The following is a 24387-nucleotide window of genomic DNA, read 5'->3' as shown; positions in this document are numbered from 1 at the left end:
ACCAACCTTGTGACGGTTCCGCCTGCAATAGAAGCTTTTCAGGAGGCTAACTCTATTTGGGCTTTCCAGGAGAGATCTGGAGTAAATTCTACCCACCAATAAGAAACACTGTCCACCAAATCAATTGTTTCCTCATGTATCCTAAAGCTAGACTTTGATCTGACCCTATTCACATTATTGAGGAGCAATACTTTGGACTTAGCTTTGTTGACGATTCGATGATTGTGGGAGCAATAAGAGGAAACTGCATGTAGTTGGGCTGTGAGGGCATTAGGTGTTTTAGCAAGAAGGACAGAGTCATCTGCATATAAGGGCATGGGCACAGGCCTCCCCTTATATTAGATATGTCTCTTGCAGCTTCCTCATCAAATTCTGGCATGTCATTTATGTATAGACAGAAAAGGACTGGGGTAAGTAGGCAGCCTTGTTTAACGCCTCTCACGGTTCCAATATTTCTATGTCAGTTGGCCGTGAGCGCCAAGCCTTATCTGTACTGTGGTGCTGTTGTATAGGGCACTAATAATGTCGAGTACTTGCTTTATGCGAAACCTCATGAATAACGTTATAGGCCAGTCTGTCCGCACAGGAAACATGTGAGAGAGGACAGCGAGTGGACAGAGAAGATAGAGTGCCCTATATCTGATGGTGCTGTGCGATGGCTGAAGAATGAGAAACATACAACATGTCATAGAGCCTTACTTCCTCTCGTGTGGTGGGAAATAGGAAGGGTAAATGGACATTGATGGAGACTTGGTGGAACTGAGTGACTACTGAATGTGTAAGGGCTTTCTTAGAGCTTGTAGCATTTTGGCAGATTCTGTCAAAAGTCAGACCTTCCTACATGTGTTTAGCCCTGCTCCAGCCCTATCTGCCCTTCTGGGAAAGTACCCTCCCTTGTTTGAAGTATGGGGAGAGAGTCCACTCTTTAAACTAGAATGGATTCAACTTACCTCACATGTACTCTGATCTTGTGTCCTACATGCACAGTCAATAATCATTTATATATTTCTGTATGAGCTGGAAGTAAATTACCTTGCAACTTGAAAGAGATTGCAATGTATGTGATTCGCAACCGCAGTTCTAAATTGCAGTACCCATTTGGTTCACTGCACCCTAGTACCTTTCATTCATGAAGCCTCCCACTTTGAGTAGCACTGGTTTTGCATAATATGCAACACCCTTCCATAGAAATGTTCCCTGTTTTTTTGTTAATGTGTTCTTTTCTAGATTGCGTCGTTCATCACATAAGGATGAGATGTTGCTTAAAATTCGGAAAATAAATGAAACATGGGAACACATATTTAAAATAGGGCTATCATTTGTTTAAAAAATAATTTTTCAAATTTGGAATATAATGTATTAAATTAAACAACTGTTTGCCTTCAATTTAGGCATCAGATGAATACCTGACAAACTATTAGGTATTCAGCCAAATACTAAATATGCTACTTAATACACCCTAATGTTCATATTTATATATTTTGGATTGAGGATAATTTTGGTTTTGCTCTATTTTGTGAAGGATGTAATATTCAACACTGCCAGCGTGGTTAACTAAATGGATGGTTCAGTAGTACAGCTCCTGTATGTTTTTTTTAATGTAAATGTTAAATACATTTTGCATTCCTGATTTTTTTATAGTGGGGAGTTTTTAATGTGAATGATGGCATAATGCAACATATTTATTGTACAGATAGAGAACTATTTTCTATCCTGTATTTTTGGCACTTTTTATAGGGTGAGTTAAAATTATATCAACTGTGGCGGGTCAGGAGAAGGAGTCGGACACATCAAGGACATTATGAATTCTATTTAATGAAATGATATGGAAAGGCTTAACTTTTCCTATCGCTGAAGGGATCGCCATGCCTATCTAAAGAAACTAAGGGTGCTTGTCTGCAGTCAGGAAGTCCCAAAGTAAAAATGTCCTCGGTCCAAACCTAACTCTATCTAACCCTACCACTATTAGTAGCCAAGAGAAGGTCTATCTTCTCCTGGGTTTCTCATAGTTTCTTATAGTCTCTGTATGTAAATGTCTCTCTCTTACACTTGTGTTTCCTAATACAATCTTCTTTGGTAAGCTCTTTTAGGTTATGCTTCCTACAGCTTTTTTTGCAATAGTCTCTCACACTCGTGTCTTCACTTGTGACCATTTCACAGTCACTCTATTCCTCCTTGGCTACTTTGAATGGTACTTGATCCCCTTTTAGATTCCCCCCCTCGTGGGTCCTCTCTTTATTACTCTTTCTTCTGTTATCTGGTTCTCTTAATAGTCATATCATATTCCTCAGAAGACATGCTTTAACCACTCTGTGTCGCTTTGTTCACAAGACCTTCTTCCCCTTCTTCCAAGGGAAATGGTCTCCAGTGCCTCTTTATTCTCTTCACAGGATTATTTGTTACTGGCTTTATGTGCCTTTCACGTTGTCAATCAAATGTTATTCCTTGTATCAGGTCTTTATGACTGGGACGAGTCAGACTCTTCATGTGCTCTTGCCCTGGCGGCCTCCCGCTTTTCCCATTCTCCCTGTTGCCTTCATCTGCACAGGGGAACATTGTAGGGCTCGTCTTGCGCTCGAAAATATTTCTCCATTGTCGGTTTTCACGTTCTGGATTCCTGGCAGTGTCTCAACTTCCCATGGGCTTTCTTTGCCAATTCAAAAGTCACAGGCTCAGTGGCTTGGCTCTGCTCTACCACTCCAAGGCACGATCACGTCAGGGGGCTTCCTCTGAATACCATACTCTATGCTTCACCTCCCTCCACTCATCTCAGTTAAATACAAGTCTCGTTTTAAAGAGACATTGTCCTTTGCTTTTTCTGATAGATTTTCTTCACCATTGCCTGCAGTCAAATATAAATATGTTATATTCTTCTTCCCAGCAGGCAGTCCCATATATGCCGATATGTTGGGCAATCTAGGGAGTTCCTCATAGGAACGGGAGTCGCTGTCCCCTAAGTGGGAGTAGCTCCCAGTGAGGTCCCACATTCACATACCCCTAGGGAGGGTATCACAGGGGGGGCTCACCTCCCTAGCCTAATATGGGGTGGCTCCCCCTCAGGGAGAAGGAACAAATACCCTTGTTTCATCACATACCCTTCCACTTACAGTGGTGACTTCCCATCTCTGATGAGATGCACTCGTCTCAGAAAGTTCAAGTTTCATTGTTCCTTTCCTTTTCAGTGTTCCATGGTGAAACCAAAAGGTGTAAATCCAGGAACCATCTCATTACTCTCTGGTTTGTGTCTTTTCTCAGGCTCATCCAGGTCAACGGTGAGTTGTCTGTAATCAATCTGAATTTCCTCCCTGTTAAGTAATACCTAAGATGTGAGATGGCCCACTTGATGTCTAATGCTTCAAGTTCTACAGTAGCATATGACTGCTCTCTAGGAAAGATCATCCTGCTGGTGTATAATACTAAATGTTCCATCCTATCATATTCTTGAGAGAGCACTGCACCCAAGCCAAATTTAGAAGTGCCAGTCTGTAGAAGGAACTATTTATTAAAATCTGGCATCTTAAGAACTGGTTCCTGAAAAAAGGAGGGTTTTCAGCCCCTCAAAGCTAGCTCAGTCAGTCTTATTCCCAGTTAGTTTCTGGGGGTGCGAGTTCTTTAGCTACTCAGTGAGAATAGCCACCAAGGTAGAGTAATTTGGGATAAACCTTCTATAATATCCGGTTAATCCCCAGAAGGCACAAAGATCGTGTTTTGTCTTAAGGGTTGGTATTTGCTGCACCCCCTTCACTTTTTCCACTTGGGGTTGAATAAGGCCATTCCCAACTAAGTATCCCAGATACTTTACAGCCAACTGGCACTTTCGTGGGTTTGCTCTTAAACCTGCTTTCCTGAGAGCATGGACTATCAAATACAGATGTTGTATGTGCGCTGGCCAGCTGTTACTATGGACCACTAGATCATCCAGGCATGCTGTGCAGAAAGTAGTATAGGGTTTTAATATTTTGTTCATCAGCCTTTGAAAAGTGGCAGGAGCTCCATGGAGACCAAAGGGTAAAACTGTAAATTGGAACAGGCCTTGCAGTGTTGAGAAGGCAGTCTTTTCCCTTTCCACTGGATTTAATGGAACCTGCCAATATCCTTTTGTCAAGTCGAATGTCGGAATGCAGTTAGCTGTACCAAACTTTTTGATCAGGTCGTCAATCTGGGCATTGGTTAAATATCAAAGATGGATATTGCATTTTGTTTCCTAAAATCAATATAGAAACGGCAAGATTGATTGGATTTGGCAACTAGGACAATAAGGGAGGACCAGGGGCTCTCAGTGGGTTCGATGATGTCAGCCTTGAGCATCTCCTCTATCTCTTTTTCAATGATTTTTCTCCTTGCCTCTGAGATCCTATATGGTCTTAGATTGATCGTTTTTGCTGTCGGTGTTCAGGTGTAATTGATGAAAAGTATGACTCTCCCTGGTTGTTCTTAAAACATTTTGGGGAATTGGGCCAGTAAGTCACAAAGGTCTTCTTGTTGTGAACGGGTGACATAGGGGAAATCCATACAGTTAACACAGAGAAGTGAACAGGCCCAGTGCCAGTGCTAATATAAGGCAATTCTAAGCCATCAGAGGGGCACCGGGGCATCATTTTCCCTAGGAACATCGAATCTACACACAATATAAGGAACGGGGGATGACAAAATGGCACTTTGCCAAGAGCAGCATATATCCTTGCAATAGCTCTGAGCACAGTGAGTGCATAGCACAGAGCAAATGAAAAGGGTGGACTAACATTTTTATGGTGAATCATCAGCATGACAACTGCTATGCAGCCTCCACTTAGGGTGACCAGACGTCCCGGTTTTGATTGGAGTGTCCTGGGATTTGGCACTCTGTCTGCTGTTCTAAGAGTTTATGCAATTTTAAAACCCTGTTCAGGTTTTGGGGAACGGGAGGCTGACAATTTAATTTAATCTGCAACAATTATAAAGTAAATAAATATTATAACAAGCGCCCCTAAATTCAGTATGGCAGGTTGGGCTCGAACTGATAAACCTTTCAGGTATCAACCACATGGATTAACTGGTTGTGTCACAGAGACCCAGTGAGAAATGACTAAACAGCAAGGCCTGTCCTATCAGAGCAACAGCCCGTTTTTTTGTTAACAAGCATAAATCCAAAGTCAAAATCGCACATTTTATTACCAATCAGTGCTGTAAATACTGTGGAAGGGGCAGACTGGAATTTGGGGTTTGGGTGGGGTGGTGGGAAGATGGGGCTAAAGTCTTAGGGGTTTAAGAGGGTAGCCCCTCATTTATGTTATTGGCTGTCCCAATTATTCTTCTTGAAAATCTGTTCACCCTACCTCTACTCGGTAGAGATGCTTAAAGGGATGGTCTAGTAAAAAATTTTATTTAAAAAATAGATAGGCAACATAAATAAAATACTAACATTCTCCGTTTTAAAACTTCCTATGTAAAATTTTGAGCTATTCAAGCTCAAAATTCGCAAAAGCAAGCACATGGGCGTATCCATTTTGTGAAATGGAGGCCCTCCTGTGCTGGCTTTTGCTTTTGCGGCACTAATGAAGGAAAAGCCAGCCAGCTGTAGTAAACAAAGGCTACCGCTGGGTGGCTTTCCCTTCATTAGTGCTGTAGGAGGAGGACGGGGACTGGAGACCAGAGCAGGAAAGCTGCAGCTGAATCTCGGTAAGTGCTATTTATTTTTTTTTAAAAAAAATAAGCACTAGCTGCGTTTTTTTTTCTAAGTTTTCTGGGCTGGAGGAGCCCGGAAAACTTAGAAATAAAACCACAGCTTTAAAAACGTTGTATTTATGTTTGCGGTCGCTTTTGAAGCGACCGCAAACATAAATACAACGTTATTGTGTTGGAAAACGCTGCGATTTTTCTTTCCGAGTTTCTCAGGCTCCTCCGGCTCGGAGGAGCCTGAGAAACTCGGAAAGAAAAACCGCAGCGTTTTCCAACACAACCACGTTGTTTCTGCCTGAATCTGCTTTACCATTTGGGGCTCTCGGGCTCCCGAGAGCCCCAAATGGTAAAGCAGATTCAGGCAGAAACAACGCGGCATTGCGGAAAACAACCGCGTTGTTTCTACCTGAATCTGCTTTCCCATTTGGGGCTCTCGGGCGCCCCACGGGGAGCCCGAGAGCACCAAATGGGAAAGCAGATTTAGGCAGACAACGCAGCATTTAGCATTTCCCATTTGGGTCTCCGTGCTCCCCACGGGGAGCCCGAGAGCCCCAAATGGGAAATCAGCTCCAGGTAGAAACACTACGCGGCATTTAAACATAACCGCGTGTGTTTCTGCCTGCTGTGTCTTTCACTTTGGGTCTCCGGTGCTCTGAGAGCACCGGAGACCCAAAGTGATAGCCACAGCAGGCAGAAACACACGCGGTTGTGTTGGAAAACGCTGCAGTTTTTCTTTCCAAGTTTCTCAGGCTCCTCCGAGCCGTAGGAGCCTGAGAAACTTGGAAAGAAAAACTCCAAGTTTCTCAGGCTCCTCCGAGCCGGAGGAGCCTGAGAAACTTGGAAAGAAAAACCGCAGCGTTTTCCAACACAATAACGTTGTATTTATGTTTGCGGTCGCTTCAAAAGCGACCGCAAACATAAATACAACATTTTTAAAGCTGCGGTTTTATTTCCGCAGCCCGGAAAACTTAGAAAAAAAAACGCAGCTAGTGCTTATTTTTTAAAAAAAAATAAATAGCGCTTACCGAGATTCAGCTGCAGCTTTCCTGCTCTGGTCTCCGGTCCCCGTCCTCCACCTACAGCACTAATGAAGGGAAAGCCACCCAGCGGTAGCCTTTGTTTACTACAGCTGGCTGGCTTTTCCTTCATTAGTGCCGCAAAAGCAAAAGACAGCACAGGAGGGCCTCCATTTCACAAAATGGATGCGCCCATGTGCTTGCTTTTGCGAATTTTGAGCTTGAATAGCTCAAAATTTTACATAGGAAGTTTTAAAACGGAGAATGATAGTATTTTTTTTTATGTTGCCTATCTATTTTTTAAATAACATTTTTTACTAGACCATCCCTTTAAGACCAGAAATCTCACCAAAAGCAGGGGCTGTCATCTTCGTTTAATGTCCACAGTCTTAAATTGCATGAAGGGGATCACGATTGTTTGCTCTTCTGCGCAAAAGGTCCCCACTGTGAAATTTTAAAACATTCCACCATGTAATGGAAAAATTAAGAAAGACATTCTCTAAACCCTTACATTGTAAAAGCAAAGTGTAAAAGAAAGGTGTAGGCTCTTCACTCTTTGATTTTACAATCTGGGAGAATTTAATGCAATTTGGAGGATGAGCGGCAACACGGAATTGGATATACATTTCAGCTGTGCATTCCGGCTCCACCTTCAAGGGTCCCCTTAGCTTTCTACTAGCATGCATGTCCACCTTCAAGGGTTCCCTTGTCTTTCTGCTAGCATGCATGTCCACCTTCAAGGGGCCCCTTGGCTTTCTGCTAGCATGCATGTCCACCTTCAAGGGGGCCCTTGGTTTTCTGCTAGCATGCATGTCCACCTTCAAGGGTCCCCTTGGCTTTCTGCTAGCATGCATGTCCACCTTCAAGGGGCCCCTTGGCTTTCTACTAGCATGCATGTCCACCTTCAAGGGTCCCCTTGGATTTCTACTAGCATGCATGTCCACCTTCAAGGAGCCCCTTGGTTTTCTGCTAGCATGCATGTCCACCTTCAAGGGTCCCCTTGGATTTCTACTAGCATGCATGTCCACCTTCAAGGGTCCCCTTGGCTTTCTGCTAGCATGCATGTCCACCTTCAAGGAGCCCCTTGGTTTTCTGCTAGCATGCATGTCCACCTTCAAGGGGCCCCTTGGCTTTCTACTAGCATGCATGTCCACCATCAAGGGTCCCCTTGGCTTTCTGCTAGCATGCATATACTTGCAGGTGGAAGAACGATGGCTTACTGGGAAATTCAGCTCACTTTACCACCTGGTAAAAGCAAATTCTGACAGAAAAGCGTATTTTGCAGGCGACATAAAAAGGTTTTGCAAAACGCATTGTAAATGTGAAGAGTTAAGACGATTTTACCTTTTTTTTAACTCTGCATTTCCAAACTGTTTTTGGAAATGACGAAAATCCTAAGGAGGGGATCTTTTGCACACGTGTGCAACTAGACACAATCCATACCAGTGTCATTTGGGAGACATGTAAGATGACCCTCACAGTGTAAAATACAGACAACATTTTGCCTCCACACTTTACTTTTCCACTACTTGTGGAAAAGTTTAAATGCCTCCCACCATTAACAATGGCAGGGGCATTTACAATGTATTCCATTGGCATCCTCCCGCTTTTACCAGGTGAAAGATTCAGATGGATTCCATAGAAATCCATTGGTTTAACGCCAGCAAGAATATATGTGCTGACATAAAACTATGTTGTTTTGAGGAAGAGCAGGGTAGCATGACGAACATGACGATTAGTCTGTTCAGTAACCCAGTCCACCTCAAAACAAACAAAAATCCTATGGATCGTTAAGGAAGGTCGTAAAACGGGTCGTACTGCATTTACGCCAGTCTTAAATGCCTTTTTAGCAATCGGTGAGACTCTTAAAACGACCATCCCTGGGTTTCATTTGTGGCAACGTTCAGGAAGATCAAGGGCTCCCTTAACGCGAGCGCAATGCTTTCCTCAAAGGTCAAGCGAATCATGTGAAACAGATCAATACAATTCCTTCCGTTAAGGAACAAAATGAGGAATTCTAGATGTGAAAATATAGAAAATAGAAAACAGTTTTTTAGCTTGAGCACCTTAAAAATAAAAATAGACAAACAGGGCTTAAAATAAACTAACCATGCTTACAATCAAACAAGTAGGAAAAATGATCAACAAAGATGAGGCTGAAAATGTCAGTAAAAGAGATAGCCATTTTGGAGGGTGTAAAGTGTTTAACAGGCCAGACTCTCATGGTTAGTGCAACCGAAAAAGGTAACCTGTTTGTTGTGTGGGTAACTACATTCACACAATGAAAACACTGAGACAGTTCTCTCACGTCTTGCTTCTATATTTCTCCTAGGCTACCTGCCAACCCACACCCCGCCCTGCCCCTTCCTCCCTCCACCTTCCAGTCTCCTTGTGCACTGTCCAGTTTCCCTTCTCTTAAAGGGGCCATGTTCTGCTAAGCCACAACACTGGTTGGATTCAGAGCCAGTGAAAGACTTTGTTCTGCCCCGAGCACAGGGCCATTTTGTCTCATTCCTTCCTTACAATGGGGGCACATGGAATGTTTTTTGAGTCCATATTGTGTGCACATGCTGCCTCTTTGCTGGTGGCATATTACACAGCTGTGTGTAATTGCCTCACGGTAGCGCATGTCATGGGAGGTTATGCTAAGTACAGTTTTACTCAGTGAACTCAGCTTAGTTTAGCTTTCTTTGGAGCAGGATCTTTGCACAAGTGAAGGTTTCACACACCCCCTTCAGATGCAAGGTAGCCAACCATACGGTGAAGGATTCATCCAACATGAAAGCTATGTTTAACCAGAGTCTGGCCAAAGAGTATTAAAGAATCCAGACAATCCCTCTTCCGGAGGTGAGGGGGAGAGTCCTGCTCGAGCTACATTCAAGTTGGTCAGTGTCGAGAGATTTCTCCATTGAAACCTCCCTTTTCATACTTAGCCTCAAGTCAAGTGTGCCTGATTCTCGATTAAGCTATGCACCTGGGAGGTGATGTTGCCCAAGAATGGAGAACATCATTGGGGTCATCTTTGATTACTCTCTCTCCTTCCTCCCTCACACCCAGGATATTGCCAAGAAGTCCCACTTTCAGCTCTTCCTTCTCAAAGGAATGCTCCCTTTTCTTACTTTCCCCCAGACGCTCAACATTATCTGAGTCCTGGTTCTCTCTAGGCTTGACTATTGCAATAGCCCCCTCCTGAATCCACCTTTGTCCGCTCTGCGACCCCTCCAGCTAGTCCAGAATAGAGCAGAAAGACTTATCCTTCCCTTAAGCCCAGGGACTACATCTCTCTTGCTCTAAAAAGTCTTCAATGGCTCCCTGTTGCTACACGGATTAGACTCAAATCCCTCTGCATGATCCACAAGGCCATCTGGGGCCAGGGACCACACTATCGTAAACTCTGTTTTACTAAATACTCTCTCTCTAGACCTTTACATTCCTCGGGCACCAACTCTTTGTGTGTAAAGTGTTTTGCTAAACAGAGGGCAGGAGGTCGATCACTTTCCTCGGCTACTCTCTCCTATGGAACAGCCTCCCTCTTCCTCTTTGTCTTGAGCATGACTGTCTTAAATTCTAGAAGCTCCTCAAGACTTTCCTCTTTACCTCCTCCTTCCCTTCGTCTCTCCTCTGCTAATCTCACAGTTGCTGTGATTGGCGTCCAGGGCCCTTAAGCATCCTCGATGCCCTTGTCCTCCCACACCAATCGCCCCAGCTTATGTCTACCTTCAGCACTTGCCTCGGCTCACCTCCACCATGGAGGCTCGCACTTCCAACCCAACGCGACTCCAGACCGTGTAGCACTTACCATTCCTTGCACTTCATCTATGGCTTACCCACGAGCACGGACACTGCAGCACCTACTCCCACGGCCCTCTTCCTTGTTGCACTTGCATGCTCTGAATACTCACAAGGCATAGTAGGTTCATCCTTTTTCCCTCCACTGTATTTAATATTTGTGTGCGTTTTAATGTGCTTCATTCCCATGTTCCCTCCCTGTTGCCCTGTGGGTGCTTTGAAACAGAATTTACTTGCCCGTATAAGCGCCTAACAAGTGAACAATAAATAAATAATTTAAATAAATGCAATGAGCCCAGGTTGACCACCAGCCAATAGCATTCAAACAATGGACTTGCAGCAAGCAAGCGGGTGATGGAGATCTTGGTGTTCCTTGCAGTTTCTTGTTCCAGTTCCTGGGCCAACTCATGCAAGGCTTTGCAAAATGCAGAAAAAAGGAACACAGAGTAGCCCACATTTCTGCCAAGGCATGCAACACAGTAACATCACATGGTCATTAGTGGAGCATCCTCGCAGAAAGTGTCAGCTGATTCTTAGATCCCACAAAGGTACAGGTTGATAGCAGTAATCCATGAAGACTTGGTAGGCGGAAAGTCTCATTGGTTCCTTCAGAGCTCATTGGTGGCAGTGTCTTAAAGAGGTCTGTGGCCCTTGCAAGTACTGTGCAGCTTTTGTGCAGAGGAGGGCATGCCAAACAAAAACTCTAACAGATTGGGGTAACTTTGCAAGTCTCGTGTATATTATCCTATCAATAGAAATAGGGATTCCCAGAGCACATACATACACAATCAGGAGATCACATTTGCCGTTGATCAGAGATAAAATAAAGGCAAGACTCCTAATGGGCGCCATTTCGTTTGCGCCAACTCAAATTTCCCATCTTGTCACACTAACGAAGAGATTGGGGAATAGGGTTGGCTCTCTTACATTATTGCGCCTCCCACTAAAAAGCAAACACTACGAAGGAGGCGAGGCTGAAGGGGAGGCACTGTGAGTACATGTTACGCAGATCAATGTCCTATCTAGAGACACACAAATTGGAAGATATGAAATTATACATGGTCTATAGCAAGGATTTTTGTGAAAAGCAAGTAAGATGTGTACCTTGTACCATTTCAGCTTCCAGTCTGTGTAGCGCGTGGTAAAATCGCTGAGGTCTGGGCAATAGATCTGCTCACTGGCTAAGGTGAAGACGTGTTGCTGATATGAAATATCAGGCAAGGAGACATCCTGACGCCGGACAACTGAGAAAGAGATGATCACTTCCAGGCAGTAGGAAGAGTTCCTGAAAGCAGAGAGAGCATGTCACAATTCATGATTCTAGTTAGACAATCAGAACAAAGAGAATCGTATAATGCCCACTGAAAACCAATTAGGAAATAGAGTTCAGATTGTATGTGTGATCCTAGCCTATCAGGAGATGTGCCTGCTGCAATGTGTGGGCTAGGAAAGAAGGAACCTGACTGCACGTGCTACTACTGGAATTTGGCAGGGGCTGGGGGGGACATGCATGAAGATGGAGAGTGAGGGGTTGAGAGAATGTCCTTGGATATTGTGCAAAGCGTGTTTGTTACCTTTTTCTGGGTACTGATCATCTGAAAGCTGAGTGGTGCCTTATGACTGGAGGGGCTTGGGCATCTATTCGAAATGTAGATGTTTGGGTTCCTTACATATTATTGCTGAATGAAATCCCACAGTCTTGGGGTCCCCTTTGAAACAAACTTCGGGTCCCTGCAGGACCAACAACCTATGGGTGCATTTTGTGGCGAGGATCGTTTCTCTGTGTTTATTTGAGGAAACATAATGCTTCAGGCAACAATACTGTATATGAGTTACAACAGAAAGTGGGGCCTTCCCATTTGTGGGTCCTTTGCAATAACAGAGCATTGAAAAGTGGACGGAACCTGCACTAGGTGGTAGAGGGGAGCATTGGAACCATTAAATGAGAGAAATATGAACAAACAAATAATTGATATAAAAAAGCAATGTATTTTTTACAAGTACTTGCTTCTTAATCACAGTCTTGAAGCCCAGTACTGTGGTAGTATTCCTCATTTTAAAGGGTAAGGCATTCCACTGGCATGGTGCAAGGAGGACAAAGGAGCAGATGCGAGATGTGTGCACTACACGGTGGGAAAAGAGAGGCTGAGCAGGTCCTGAAATACCAGGGTGTGGGGAGAGTACCAGGAGATAGGGTTAGCTATCTGGTGGGAGCCGGCATCCCATGAACACCATTTTAGACCAGGAATAGTAATTTGGAGTAGGGTGAATGTTGCATGCAGAGCCGTCCTGAACGGAGGTGGCGAGAAGCGGTGCGTGAAGAGAGTGCTGGTGGCAAAGTTCAGTACTTTGTTGAAGGAGGTAAAGTGGTAGAGTGAACACCTCATGAGTCGGCTGGAGCAATAGTACAGTCTGCTGAGAACATGAGTTGAGATCAGGGCTTTCTGTGGACTGATAGGAGACACAGGGCCAGATTTTGTAGATGTTCAGCTGGCTTAGGGTGGCGGTCTCCACATTGTAGGCAATGAATGAACTCTTGGCGTTTCAGGTCACAATCGAGGAGCCACTAGGTTACAAACCTGAAGTAATCAGGTGAGATCTGAAGAAAAAGGTATGGGAGAAATGTGACATATTAACAGAAAGGGGGAGGATAAGTTCTGTTTTGGAAGAGTTTACCATCCAGAAGCAGCAGGCCATCCAGTGACAGATGGCAGAGAGTTAGTTGGAGAAGAAAGAGGACAGTTCAGGGGTGAAGGAGTGCAAGGAGAAAAGTTGTGTTGTCAGCTAATAAATGATAGGGAGGTGCCAAATGAGAAGATGGATTTGCTGAGATAGGAGGCATAAGGATTGAAGAGGAGGAGAGGAGACCAAGAGCAGACCCATTATGAACCCATACTGGAAGCGGCGTGGAAATGGAGGTGACAGTACATTCAATCGATGTAGAATGAGTGTTCGGAGAGGTAGGAGGCCATCCATTCAGGGCGATATCTTTAAAGTCAATGTAAGAGAGCATACAAAAGAGAGAGGGATGGTCGGCAGTGTCAAACGCGTGAAAGAGATTGAGGACAATGAGGATGGCAGAGAGTTTAGAGTGGTGAGCAGCAGTGAGGCAGTTGGAGGTGTGAGCGAGTGCCATTCAGTCGAGTGACCGCTGTGGAATCTGGAGTGCCGGGGGTCACAGCGTCAGTTGTATTTCACGTGCCAGACCTTTAGAGCAGGGGTTGAGAAGGAATACAGGACTGAGTTACTGTGTGTTTGGGAGGTTTCTTCTGGAAGGGCAGAAGTAAATTGGGAACGTTGCAGAGGGGAGAGAGAGATTGAAGAGAGGAGAGACCAAAGAGCATACGAGTGGTACCCGAGCCGTGTTCGCCCTGCCAATGGGTTGACAGGGACACGGGATGGGTTGGTAGACGGAAGAACGGATTCCAGACCTTCTAGGCAGGCCGTGTGGTTGAACGTAGAAGGCAAAGGGCCGGGGTGGAAGGGATAGTGGAGCAGCATGGATGCCCACGATTGCGATGAGCTTAGAGGAGAAGTAGCAGGCAAAGTCGTCAGCAGAGAGAGATGATGAGATGGAGGAGGGATGGGAGGAAGGGCAGCTAGGAGCAGAGGATTCAAGATAGATTGCAGGATGGAAGTGAAAAGACAACATGAGGTTGTTGTCACAGTTGATTTAGAGGAGTGGACAGCAGTGGACAGAACAAGATGGACTCTGTGTAGGAGGCAAGAAGAAAGGCGGCGTGGGGCCTAGAGGGGATGCATCATCTATAGTAGAATTCGGTATTTTTAAGGCAATCTTTAAAACAAATTCAGGAAAGGAACACACTTTTAAACTGGAGGTAAATAAAATGTGTGTTAAAACTGTTTCTTTTTTCATTCTGGAATTCCACAATGTCTATTCTCCATAAGCACTCATGCCATTCTAAGACAACACATGCCATGCTAGTTGCTTGTTTCCTTTCACCATCATGTACTGTTTCAAAATTGCATTCTCCATGTTGACGTTCATTTTTTATGATAAAGGGATGGTTATCATATTCTATAAACCTTTACCCTGAAATTATGATTTCTTGACATTCAGGAATTTTCCATGAAATGCAAATATTAGCTCAAGACGGTTTTAACACTTCATGCCTGGCTACTTTAGTAGTAAAGTGTCCCTTACCTCAAAATGCAGTGGTAGTGTCCAGTGTCCTCTGTTGACGTTGGAAAAAACCACAGGGCGCCCTCTTGCACCTGAATACGTAAATCGTCCTCTGGGAGCAGCTTTCGCGACTCATTTTTATACCAGGTCAGATTGAAAGCCAGTCTGGATGCCTTGGCGTAGTCCAAGTGCAGGTACTGTAAAGGGGGACATTTCAGCACTGCGGGCTCCCCACTTTGGATGTAGTAGCTTTTAAAATGCATGAAACTCTTCCGACATGTTTCTAAATGAAGCATAGACAATATTCGGTTACATCAATATGCATGTATTGTCAATGAGCTGCACATTGGACACACTGAAGTAGGAACACGTGACTTCAAGATTAGCAGGGTAGTTTGAACAGGGGGGTACACTTTAAGCATTGTTGCTAGGCTTTCTGCACACGTTTTAAGGTGCCTGCTAGTAACATTTCATGATGCAATTAAAGGCATACTCTAGTAAAAAATGTTATTGTCCCTATGGGTCGGCCATGTTTTTTTAAGGCTAAGTGGGTCGATTTTAGAAAACTTTCCTATGGACCTTACCCGAGTTTTCGTCCATTAAACGCACGCGAAAACAAGCACCTGTGAGCCGCCATTTTCTGATAATCCTATCTTTTCCCCGATCGCCCTGGCAGACCTGCTTTTGCGGCACTAAATCAATTCCCACGCCCCTGAGCCTGTCATCAACAGACTCGTACCGCCCATTTCCCAACGCCAAAGCACGTCTCGTGTCAACATTCGCTGCGCTTCAGCTAATGACATGTCGCCATGGAAATGGCAGGACGCCTCTCTCCTCAATAAGTATAAACAGACCGTTTCACAACACACAGCAGCCGATTTTCGATTCCATTCCTCTCTCTGTGTTACTTTGAGTATTCTGTGACTCGTTTCAGTGCTCTGGTCAGCTACCTTCGTCGCTTGTAGCCCGTGTAAACACCTGTACCATCTCAGTAAATTATTTTACTCTGTTTACCACACAATGGCTACAATAATGCCCTACAGGTACGAGCCCGAGTATACCGAGGAGGAACTACTGGAAAGGGAAGCACGCGAAAACGATGGGGATTCGGACGGCAGTTGGGAGGACGATTCAACAGATGAAGAGCCTGGGCCTAGTCGCATGGACGGCGTCTCCACCTGGTGCACATGCAATCGGTGCAAGCTAATGCCAACCGAGGCCGAGAACTGCTGCTGCCGAGAAAACTCGGGATGCCTGGCGTACATTTCGGAAGGCGAGCCATGACCGCAATGCATCACCGAGCTGCCAGACTTCAGGGCAGCCTGCCTCACACGGGCCGTGTTGAGAATCTTGATGGTGCTTATGCACGAACTTCGAGCAACTGTTCGTCCTCGTAATCCGAGTAACGAGTAAGTATACTCTGCATGTCATGCCACTCCTATTTCATGTTCTTCTACTATATCCAAAATTACATCTACATATCATTGTAACGCATGTAAGTCGTTCAATAGTGTGCATTGTCTAGATAGCATTTGTCCGTGTAAAATGCCATTAGTTACAAGAATTGTCATTGACAACAAACTTTTATTAAACTTATCTGGGTCATTTAAAAACAGTTTGTTTCATTCCTTTTCACAGGTGGTACAGGCTGGTGGCCTATCGTTCCTGTACATGGTGGCTTCACGGGAGGCTTGGACACCGCGTTCGAAGAGTGATACCCGCCTGTGCCGTTCGTGCCATTAGAGACACGTTCCCGAGTGACAGCGGTCAGTACAGGGGATTTTCTCTCGCTGTGCTGCAACCTGACCTGTATAACCTTTAAAGTCTTCTAATTTTTTTTTCATGAAAATAAGATACAAAATAAAACACCACATTTATTTTAACAACATTTGTCTCGATTTTTTAAATGAATCACATATATCTATACTATCAATTACCATTGGATTATACAGGCCTTCGGGTCTTGGCCACTATAATACACTGGTTGAATTGTGGGTCTGTGCTCACAAGAATCTGCGGTATGTGGCATTTGTTATTGATAATCAACGATATACTATCATTCATATAAAGGCGATATACTGTATATTCATGTAAAGGCGGTTCGCGCCGGTGGATGCTCGCTGGCATGGAGGGGGCTGTCCGGGGCGCGAACGGCCAAGGTGCCAAAGTACATGTACACTTCAAAAGGTGTCCCACGCCAAGGGGCCATCGGTCACATGGCCTACTCAGACCCCGTGTCTCCAGCCAGGCCTCCCCTTGAAGCAGGCCGCCCCCCTGCAATCCACATAAGTGTGTCTCCATTCAGCAGTCTTCCTGTGCCTTATCTGCACGCCCCAGGCCCATCCATCCCACCCCCCTATATCAAAGGCGGTTCGCGCCGGTGGATGCTCGCTGGCATGGGGGGCTGTCCGGGGCGCAAACGGCCAAGGTGCCAAAGTACATGTACACTTCAAAAGGTGTCCCACGCCAAGGGGCCATCGGTCACATGGCCTACTCAGACCCCGTGTCTCCAGCCAGGCCTCCCCTTGAAGCAGGCCGCCCCCCTGCAATCCACATAAGTGTGTCTCCATTCAGCAGTCTTCCTGTGCCTTATCTGCATACCCCAGGCCCATCCATCCCACCCCCCTGTATCAAAGGCGGTTCGCGCCGGTGGATGCTCGCTGGCATTGGGGGCTGTCCGGGGCGCGAACGGCCAAGGTGCCAAAGTACATGTACACTTCAAAAGGTGTCCCACGCCAAGGGGCCATCGGTCACATGGCCTACTCAGACCCCGTGTCTCCAGCCAGGCCTCTCCTTGAAGCAGGCCGCCCCCCTGCAATCCACATAAGTGTGTCTCCATTCAGCAGTCTTCCTGTGCCTTATCTGCACGCCCCAGGCCCATCCATCCCACCCCCCTGTATCAAAGGCGGTTCGCGCCGGTGGATGCTCGCTGGCATGGGGGGCTGTCCGGGGCGCAAACGGCCAAGGTGCCAAAGTACATGTACACTTCAAAAGGTGTCCCACGCCAAGGGGCCATCGGTCACATGGCCTACTCAGACCCCGTGTCTCCAGCCAGGCCTCCCCTTGAAGCAGGCCGCCCCCCTGCAATCCACATAAGTGTGTCTCCATTCAGCAGTCTTCCTGTGCCTTATCTGCATGCCCCAGGCCCACCCATCCCACCCCCCTGTATCAAAGGTGGTTCGCGCCGGTGGATGCTCGCTGGCATGGGGGGCTGTCCGGGGCACGAACGGCCAAGGTGCCAAACTACATGTACACTTCAAAAGGTGTCCCACGCCAAGGGGCCATTGTTCACATGGCCTACTCAGACCCCGTGTCTCCAGCCAGGCCTCCCCTTGAAGCAGGCTGCCCCCCTAAGACCACGACATACATACGTCATTCAACACACCCATGTTCCAAATACTTTATAAACCACTTGATATGTCTCATGAGAACATCTTTGCGCTTTGCAAGTCAACTCCTGAACGTGTTACCTGGCAACCACCGAGATCTACGCTAATCTGGTCGTCGTCGTGCTATCCGTGAACTTATGTGACCGCTTAGAGCAAACCCATCAGTGTGCTACCTGTGGCCATCCACCTATTCTCCTGCAACATACTGCTCTGCTTGCTGAATCCAACTGTTTGTTGGTCAAGGTAAGGCCATGTATCCTAGTCATATTTCGCAGATTTTTAAATTTCTATCTATTTGCGAGTAGAGTACACAATAGTCCTATGTTTATTGGTCTCATTGCTATTGACTAGAGTTTCCATTGCTATGCTATCAATAGATCTATTTATTTTCATCTGTGTCTATTGTCATCGAATTGCATCCTTCGGGGGTCCAGTCTATAATGTAAGCATGTTTCCTTCTCGTGCAATACAGAACAGCCAAGGGATGAGTCACATGTTCAGATTTTAGTCACATCATTTATACATTTCTGCAATTTATGCAAATACTAAGCTGCACATAATGAACTGCTACAGTTCCTGCGACCAAAACAAACCTTGCATTGATCATTGTATGATTCATTTACTTTTGTATCAAATCTTTATTCTTGAAGATTGTATAATAATGTCGATATTTACTTTTCAGATTTATCAACAATGCCTGCCTGTTCGATTAGCGGTTGCCCTTCGAAGACCCATGCGAAATCTGAAGGAACTACAATGCATGTATTCCCGAAAACTGTTGATCGAATAAGAGAATGGGTCAGACATTGCGGATTTCCACTGGATGAGCTGGAAAGTAGAGTCCAACAAGTCTTACAGGACAAGAGGGGCGATCGATACCGCATCTGCAGCCGGCACTTTTCCTTGGACATGTACACAACTTCTTGGGTAACAAAGAAGAATAAACGGCGAATTACACGGAAATTGCCCGAAAACGCTATTTCCACTCTATTCGTCCACATTCCGCCACCGGTGAGTCAAGTGTCCGGATTTAGCTTTAGGCCTTGCGGTAGTGTGTAGTCGAATGGACTAATAGATATTGTAGGTGTCCTATCCCTTGTAATAATTTCGATATTGATATGAGTGTATAGTTTTTGAATAATGACATTTATCAATATATTCTCTTTCGATTTCATAACCCACAAACGCAATGTATATATATGGGAACAGGGAACTGTGCTGTATTGAGCATTTTTCAAGTATTCTGTCGGCTTACGTGGCTATTTTTTATATTGGCATTTCATTATCAATCATTGATTGGCCTTTACAACTTCTTGACTATCCCTTGAATCTGAAGCAAGAACATTCTACATCCTTGACGTGGTCGCAGTTATCAACCACTTCTAGCGCGTATCAGGTAGTCTTACTAGGCTAATCCGCTACATACTTGTGTTATGCATGTCAAGTAATAGTTTTATTCTATCGTGTAATTATTTTACCGAATGTTTGGTTACTGCTTTCCAATTAATATACACCTTAGTTACCGTCCACTGGTGTTTGTTTTCAGTTATAATTAGTGTTATCCATACTAATGCAAGTACTGTCTTTCAGGGAGATGCTGAAGCGTCCGCCACATCTACAACGTTTCTAGATGTTCCTCACCAGCAGGAGGTATGGATACTGACAAGCTCCATCGAGCGTCATCTTCAGAGCCGGAATTCCTGTCGTTTGATTGTTCTACTCAATGTTTCATTCGTGGTTAGCCGTTGATATGTACCTGTGCTGTCGACCCCAGGTGTATGTTATGTTTTCACAATTGTAATCCTCACTAATGCAAGTGCTGTGTTTCAGGGAGACGACGGAGCGTCAACCCTACACTTGATGCAGAGCCTGACATTCAAGTATACGAATCAGCGCAACAGCTTTCGGAAGTGCGCACTACATTTGCAACATCCATAGATATTCTTCAGCAGCACGAGGTATGGATACTGACAGCTCCATCGAGCGTCATCTTCAGAGCCGGAATTCCTGTCGTTTGATTGTTCTACACAATGTTTCATTCGTGGTTAGCCGTTGATATGTACCTGTGCTGTCGACCCCAGGTGTGTGTTATGTTTCCAATATTGAAAACCATACTAATGCAAGTGCTGTGTTTCAGGGAGACGACGGAGCTTCCACCACAATCAGAACATCTCATTTAGATGATGCAGATGTAAAGGAATCATTGAAATAAGTCGATGAAATGTGATCATATTTGGATTTTCCTTGATTCTTTTGGACAATGCATCTTTCGCGGTTATCTCTTTATATGTACCTGTGCGTTCGAACACAAGTGTGTGTTATGTTTCCAATATTGAAAACCATACTAATGCATGTGCTGTGTTTCAGGGAGACGACGGAGCTTCCACCACAATCAGAACATCTCATTTAGATGATGCAGATGTAAAGGAATCGTTGAAATAAGTCGATGAAATGTGATCATATTTGTATTTTCCTTGATTCTTTTGGACAATGCATCTTTCGCGGTTATGTCTTTATATGTACCTGTGCGTTCGACCCCAAGTGTGTGTTGTGTTTCCAATATTGAAAAGCATACTAATGCAAGTACTGTGTTTCAGGGAGATGCGGATGCCTCCTCTCCAATACAACCATTCATGGCAGTCCATGCAGAGCCAGAGGTATGGATACTGACAGTTCCATCGAAATAGATCATCACTGGTCGAATACTTGTCGTTTGATTGTTGCACACAATGTTTAAATCGTGTTTGGCTATTGAGATGTACCTGTGTGTCCTCACGTGTTTTATGCTAACAATATTTTGATACATAGTAATGAAAGTACTATGTTTCAGGGAGACGATGGAGCCTCATTCCTTGCTGTCTATGCGGATACAGAAAATATAGTCCTTGCAGCGCAAGCGGAAGGGAGGACAAGCGGAAACGAATCGGAGCTACAGCGTGTAGATGTTGAAGGTCGAGTCAAAAAAGTTGCAAAGAAAAAAAAACAAAAAAAGGTTAGTTACAAACAGTTAATAACTTTAAAACAATTGTTGTGGTGGGGACTATTTTATGTTTTTTTCTATTCAATTCTACTACACTCCATCTTGTGTTTAAACTGAACATCCCTTTTCCAATCTCTCCTCCAGTTACCCGTCGGCGTCAGAACTATACACACACAGACAGTGAAGCGAATGAGAGATGTGGCTTGCCAGACCATGTACACTATGGAGGAACTATTAATTGAGGCGAGGCGTGTTCAGGCTCGAGATGCTTATGTCCAATGGCCAGAACATGAATTAGCTCTGTTTGGAGACTACAGCAAAGTTGCATTGGACCATGGCTACTGTGCGACCGGACCACCACAAGAAGATGTTATTGAATGTTTTGGAGATAGCTCGGAAGTAGTTGCAGATCAATTTACACAATCTACACCAGCCAAAAAATTGCCACCAAAAAACATGTCGACATTGTTGTGTTCTCCCATCAATGTTGAATTAGCAGATGTTGAAATGAGAGAGAATGAACCAGCCGCAGCATCCATAGACGCAACAATACTTGATAGCAGCGATATTAATTTCCAATGTGTTGACATCTCCACAACGTCAAAGGCCGAAACAACGTTGACGCAGGATGACAGTCTAATGAAAGAGAGCAAATACATTGTATTCGACAGTTGCTTGATGGAAATTATAAGTATGCTGAAATGTGTGCATTCCGTTAGAGGGAAAGTATGTGGGAAGCCATTCATTAATGTGACTCGTAAAATGAAAGGCAGTAACCTTAAAATAAATGCCGCCTATAGATTAAATCATAGGTTCTCATGGTCTGCACAACCAATGCTGGGGAAACTGCCAGCAGGCAATTTACTGTGTGCAGTGGCTTTACTTTTTAGTGGCTCAAGTTTTAGAAAGTTAGAGGCTTTCTTTCAGTTTGTGGGACTCCATTTCATTTCAAGTGCGCTGTACTACACATACCAACGTGATTATCTGTTTCCGGCCATTAGTGATGCTTGGAGAATTGAACAATTGTCTCTAGCAAGTACATTCGAAAGCAAACGATTCAGGCTAGCCGGCGATGGACAGTGCGATAGCCCTGGATTTTCTGCCAAGTACTGCACCTACCACTTTCAGGACATGGATAGTAAGAAAATTGTGAGTTCGGAGGTCGTGCAGGTAACACAATGTACATCCTCAGTGGCCTTGGAGAAACTAGGATTTATAAAATCAGTGGAAGATCTACAATCGAGGGGGATGCACATCGACCTCATAGCCACGGATAGACACGTTTCAATTGCCAAGACAATGAGAGAGCAGTTCCCACATATTAAACATCAATTTGACGTATGGCATCTTGCTAAATCAATCAATAAGAAAATCTCGGCTGCAGGAAAAAAAAAAGGTTTTGAAAGTATTTTGCAGTGGTCACATTCTATCACCAACCATCTTTGGTGGAGCTCAAAAACTTGCGAGGGGTCAGTGGAAATACTACTTGAAAAATGGCGGTCACTGATGCACCACTGTACCAACGTTCACCGCTGGACAGCAAATGAACATTTCCACCAATGTGAACATGGCCCTTTGTCCCCAGAGGAGGCACGGAAGAAGAAGTGGTTGATTCCATCATCACCGACACACAAAGCCATTGAGAAGATTGTTTTCGACAAAACTCTATCAAGAGATTTGAGAGGACTGACAGAATTCTGTCACACAGGAGATTTGGAGGTGCTCCACAATATGTGCCTAAAGTACAGGCCAAAGCGCTTGCATTTTAGCTTTCGGGGCATGAAACATCGCACCCTACTAGCGGTCTTCGCCCATAACAGCAATGTCGGACGAGAACAATCTAGGACTAGGGGCAAAGTAAGGATGCCTCGCTACACCAAGGTGTTTTCAAAACGAAGTAAGCAATGGGTGATCAAACCAGTCTATGATGAAATGCAGTTCGACTTTGTGAAAGGCCTTATTGTTGCTGTGTTAGAGAAGCACAGATATGGAATTTTGGACGTTTCTGTACAGAGCAGTGATCCATTGCCACCAAACATTGCGACTGTGCCATGCCCACCCGATGCACAGCTGATTGTGAAGTACAAATCCCGGTTTAAATAATTGCAATACGATTGTCTTTTTGTAAATAAATGTTATTGTACAGTGTACCTGTAAACCTAACCCCTAACTTCACCATCATGGGTGGCGAACAAGCTGGGTGTCATCTTTGAATTCTCTCTATTCACCTCACATATGTGTATGTATATATTTTTCTCATGTCTCATCTCATGTAAATGTAAATGCTGCGCACTGTTAACGGAGGGGCGGCTTGCGTATTGCAAAAAATAAAACAAACAAACAATAAATCTCACTTTTAACTCAACTCCTGTGGTACTTTATACTTTCCCTGACCTTCCGCAAAAAATTAAATGTCTCAATTTGGCCTGCAAAGCTCGCAGACAACGGGGAAATAATTGGGGCACTTAGAACGCGCCAGCCAAGCAGGCCGTGGCATTTGGGAGAGAAGCCAGTTTGCATTTGCACATTGAGGCGCACTACATAGACGGGTTCAAAACTTCAAGTTCTCATAGATGCCTATACTACGTGATGTTGCAAATAAAGAATGCGAAGGACAGTGCACAGATGAGGCCCACAAGTCGCACTGGAAGTATAAGGGTCTATTGTTTTTTGACCTTGAGACAGGGACCATGCAGAAAGAACTACATTTGAAGGGAGTGCGCAATAACGTAAGAGACGATAAGGCAGAAAATTCAGAAACTAGACCGAGTTTCAGTTTTAGGTCAGTATACGAAAAATCATTGTCAAGAGCACGGTCCGTTTTACAGACTGCATTACGAAGAGACACAATGGAAATTTCAAATATAATGTAAGTAAATCTTTACACGCTTTTATACCAGAATGAAGATTTAATGAATGGATGCATGAATAAATGAATGAATGAAGACTGTAAAAGATGTTAAAACTATTCGTAGTGGGCACATCGGCATGCAGGATCACTGGTGTCACCGATCTCGCTCCTTGGCCCAGCCACTTTTCCCTGCAACACGGGACTGTCTCTGTACCCTTCAGCCCCTTGTCCCGGCATTTACCTTGCACTTGCCAACAGCTGGCCCAATTATTTAAATTGTATTCAACTAACCATGTACAGCCCTTCCCCATGCGCGATCAGAAAGACACCTGGCCCAGTAGGATCGTTGTCTGTCTGCCCTTGTTCCCCACCTGCCTCGTCACGCCTAGAAACATTTGAGTATACGCGCGTTACAAATGCCATATCATATATCATATCATTCCTCATGCATGTAGAGTGTCGTTTATCATTGTGTGTTGCCCTCGATTTATCTCGTTACTTTTCGCATTTATGTTAGAGAACAACATACTCCATTGAACTACCCTTGCAAGCAAATAGTT

At 44.6% G+C, this 24387-nt stretch overlaps 1 protein-coding gene across 1 annotated transcript in view; it reads right to left on the bottom strand.

Moving 5' to 3' along the window:
* IL1R2 (interleukin 1 receptor type 2) overlaps nt 1-24387 on the bottom strand; it is a 109888-nt gene that overhangs the window by 59296 nt on the left and 26205 nt on the right. The window contains exons 3-4 of the mRNA XM_069636731.1: nt 14629-14890; nt 11568-11748 (exon numbers count right to left, since the gene is read on the bottom strand). Of these exons, the coding sequence (XP_069492832.1) occupies nt 11568-11748; nt 14629-14890 (443 nt within the window). The remainder of the gene's footprint in view (nt 1-11567; nt 11749-14628; nt 14891-24387) is intronic.

The sequence above is a fragment of the Ambystoma mexicanum genome, chromosome 7p (assembly GCF_040938575.1).
Source record: "Ambystoma mexicanum isolate Mex_15411 chromosome 7p, UKY_AmexF1_1, whole genome shotgun sequence".
NCBI lineage: Eukaryota > Metazoa > Chordata > Amphibia > Caudata > Ambystomatidae > Ambystoma > Ambystoma mexicanum.
The sequence above is the reverse complement of the archived record's forward strand: the minus strand, read 5'-3'. Positions and strand labels throughout refer to the sequence as shown.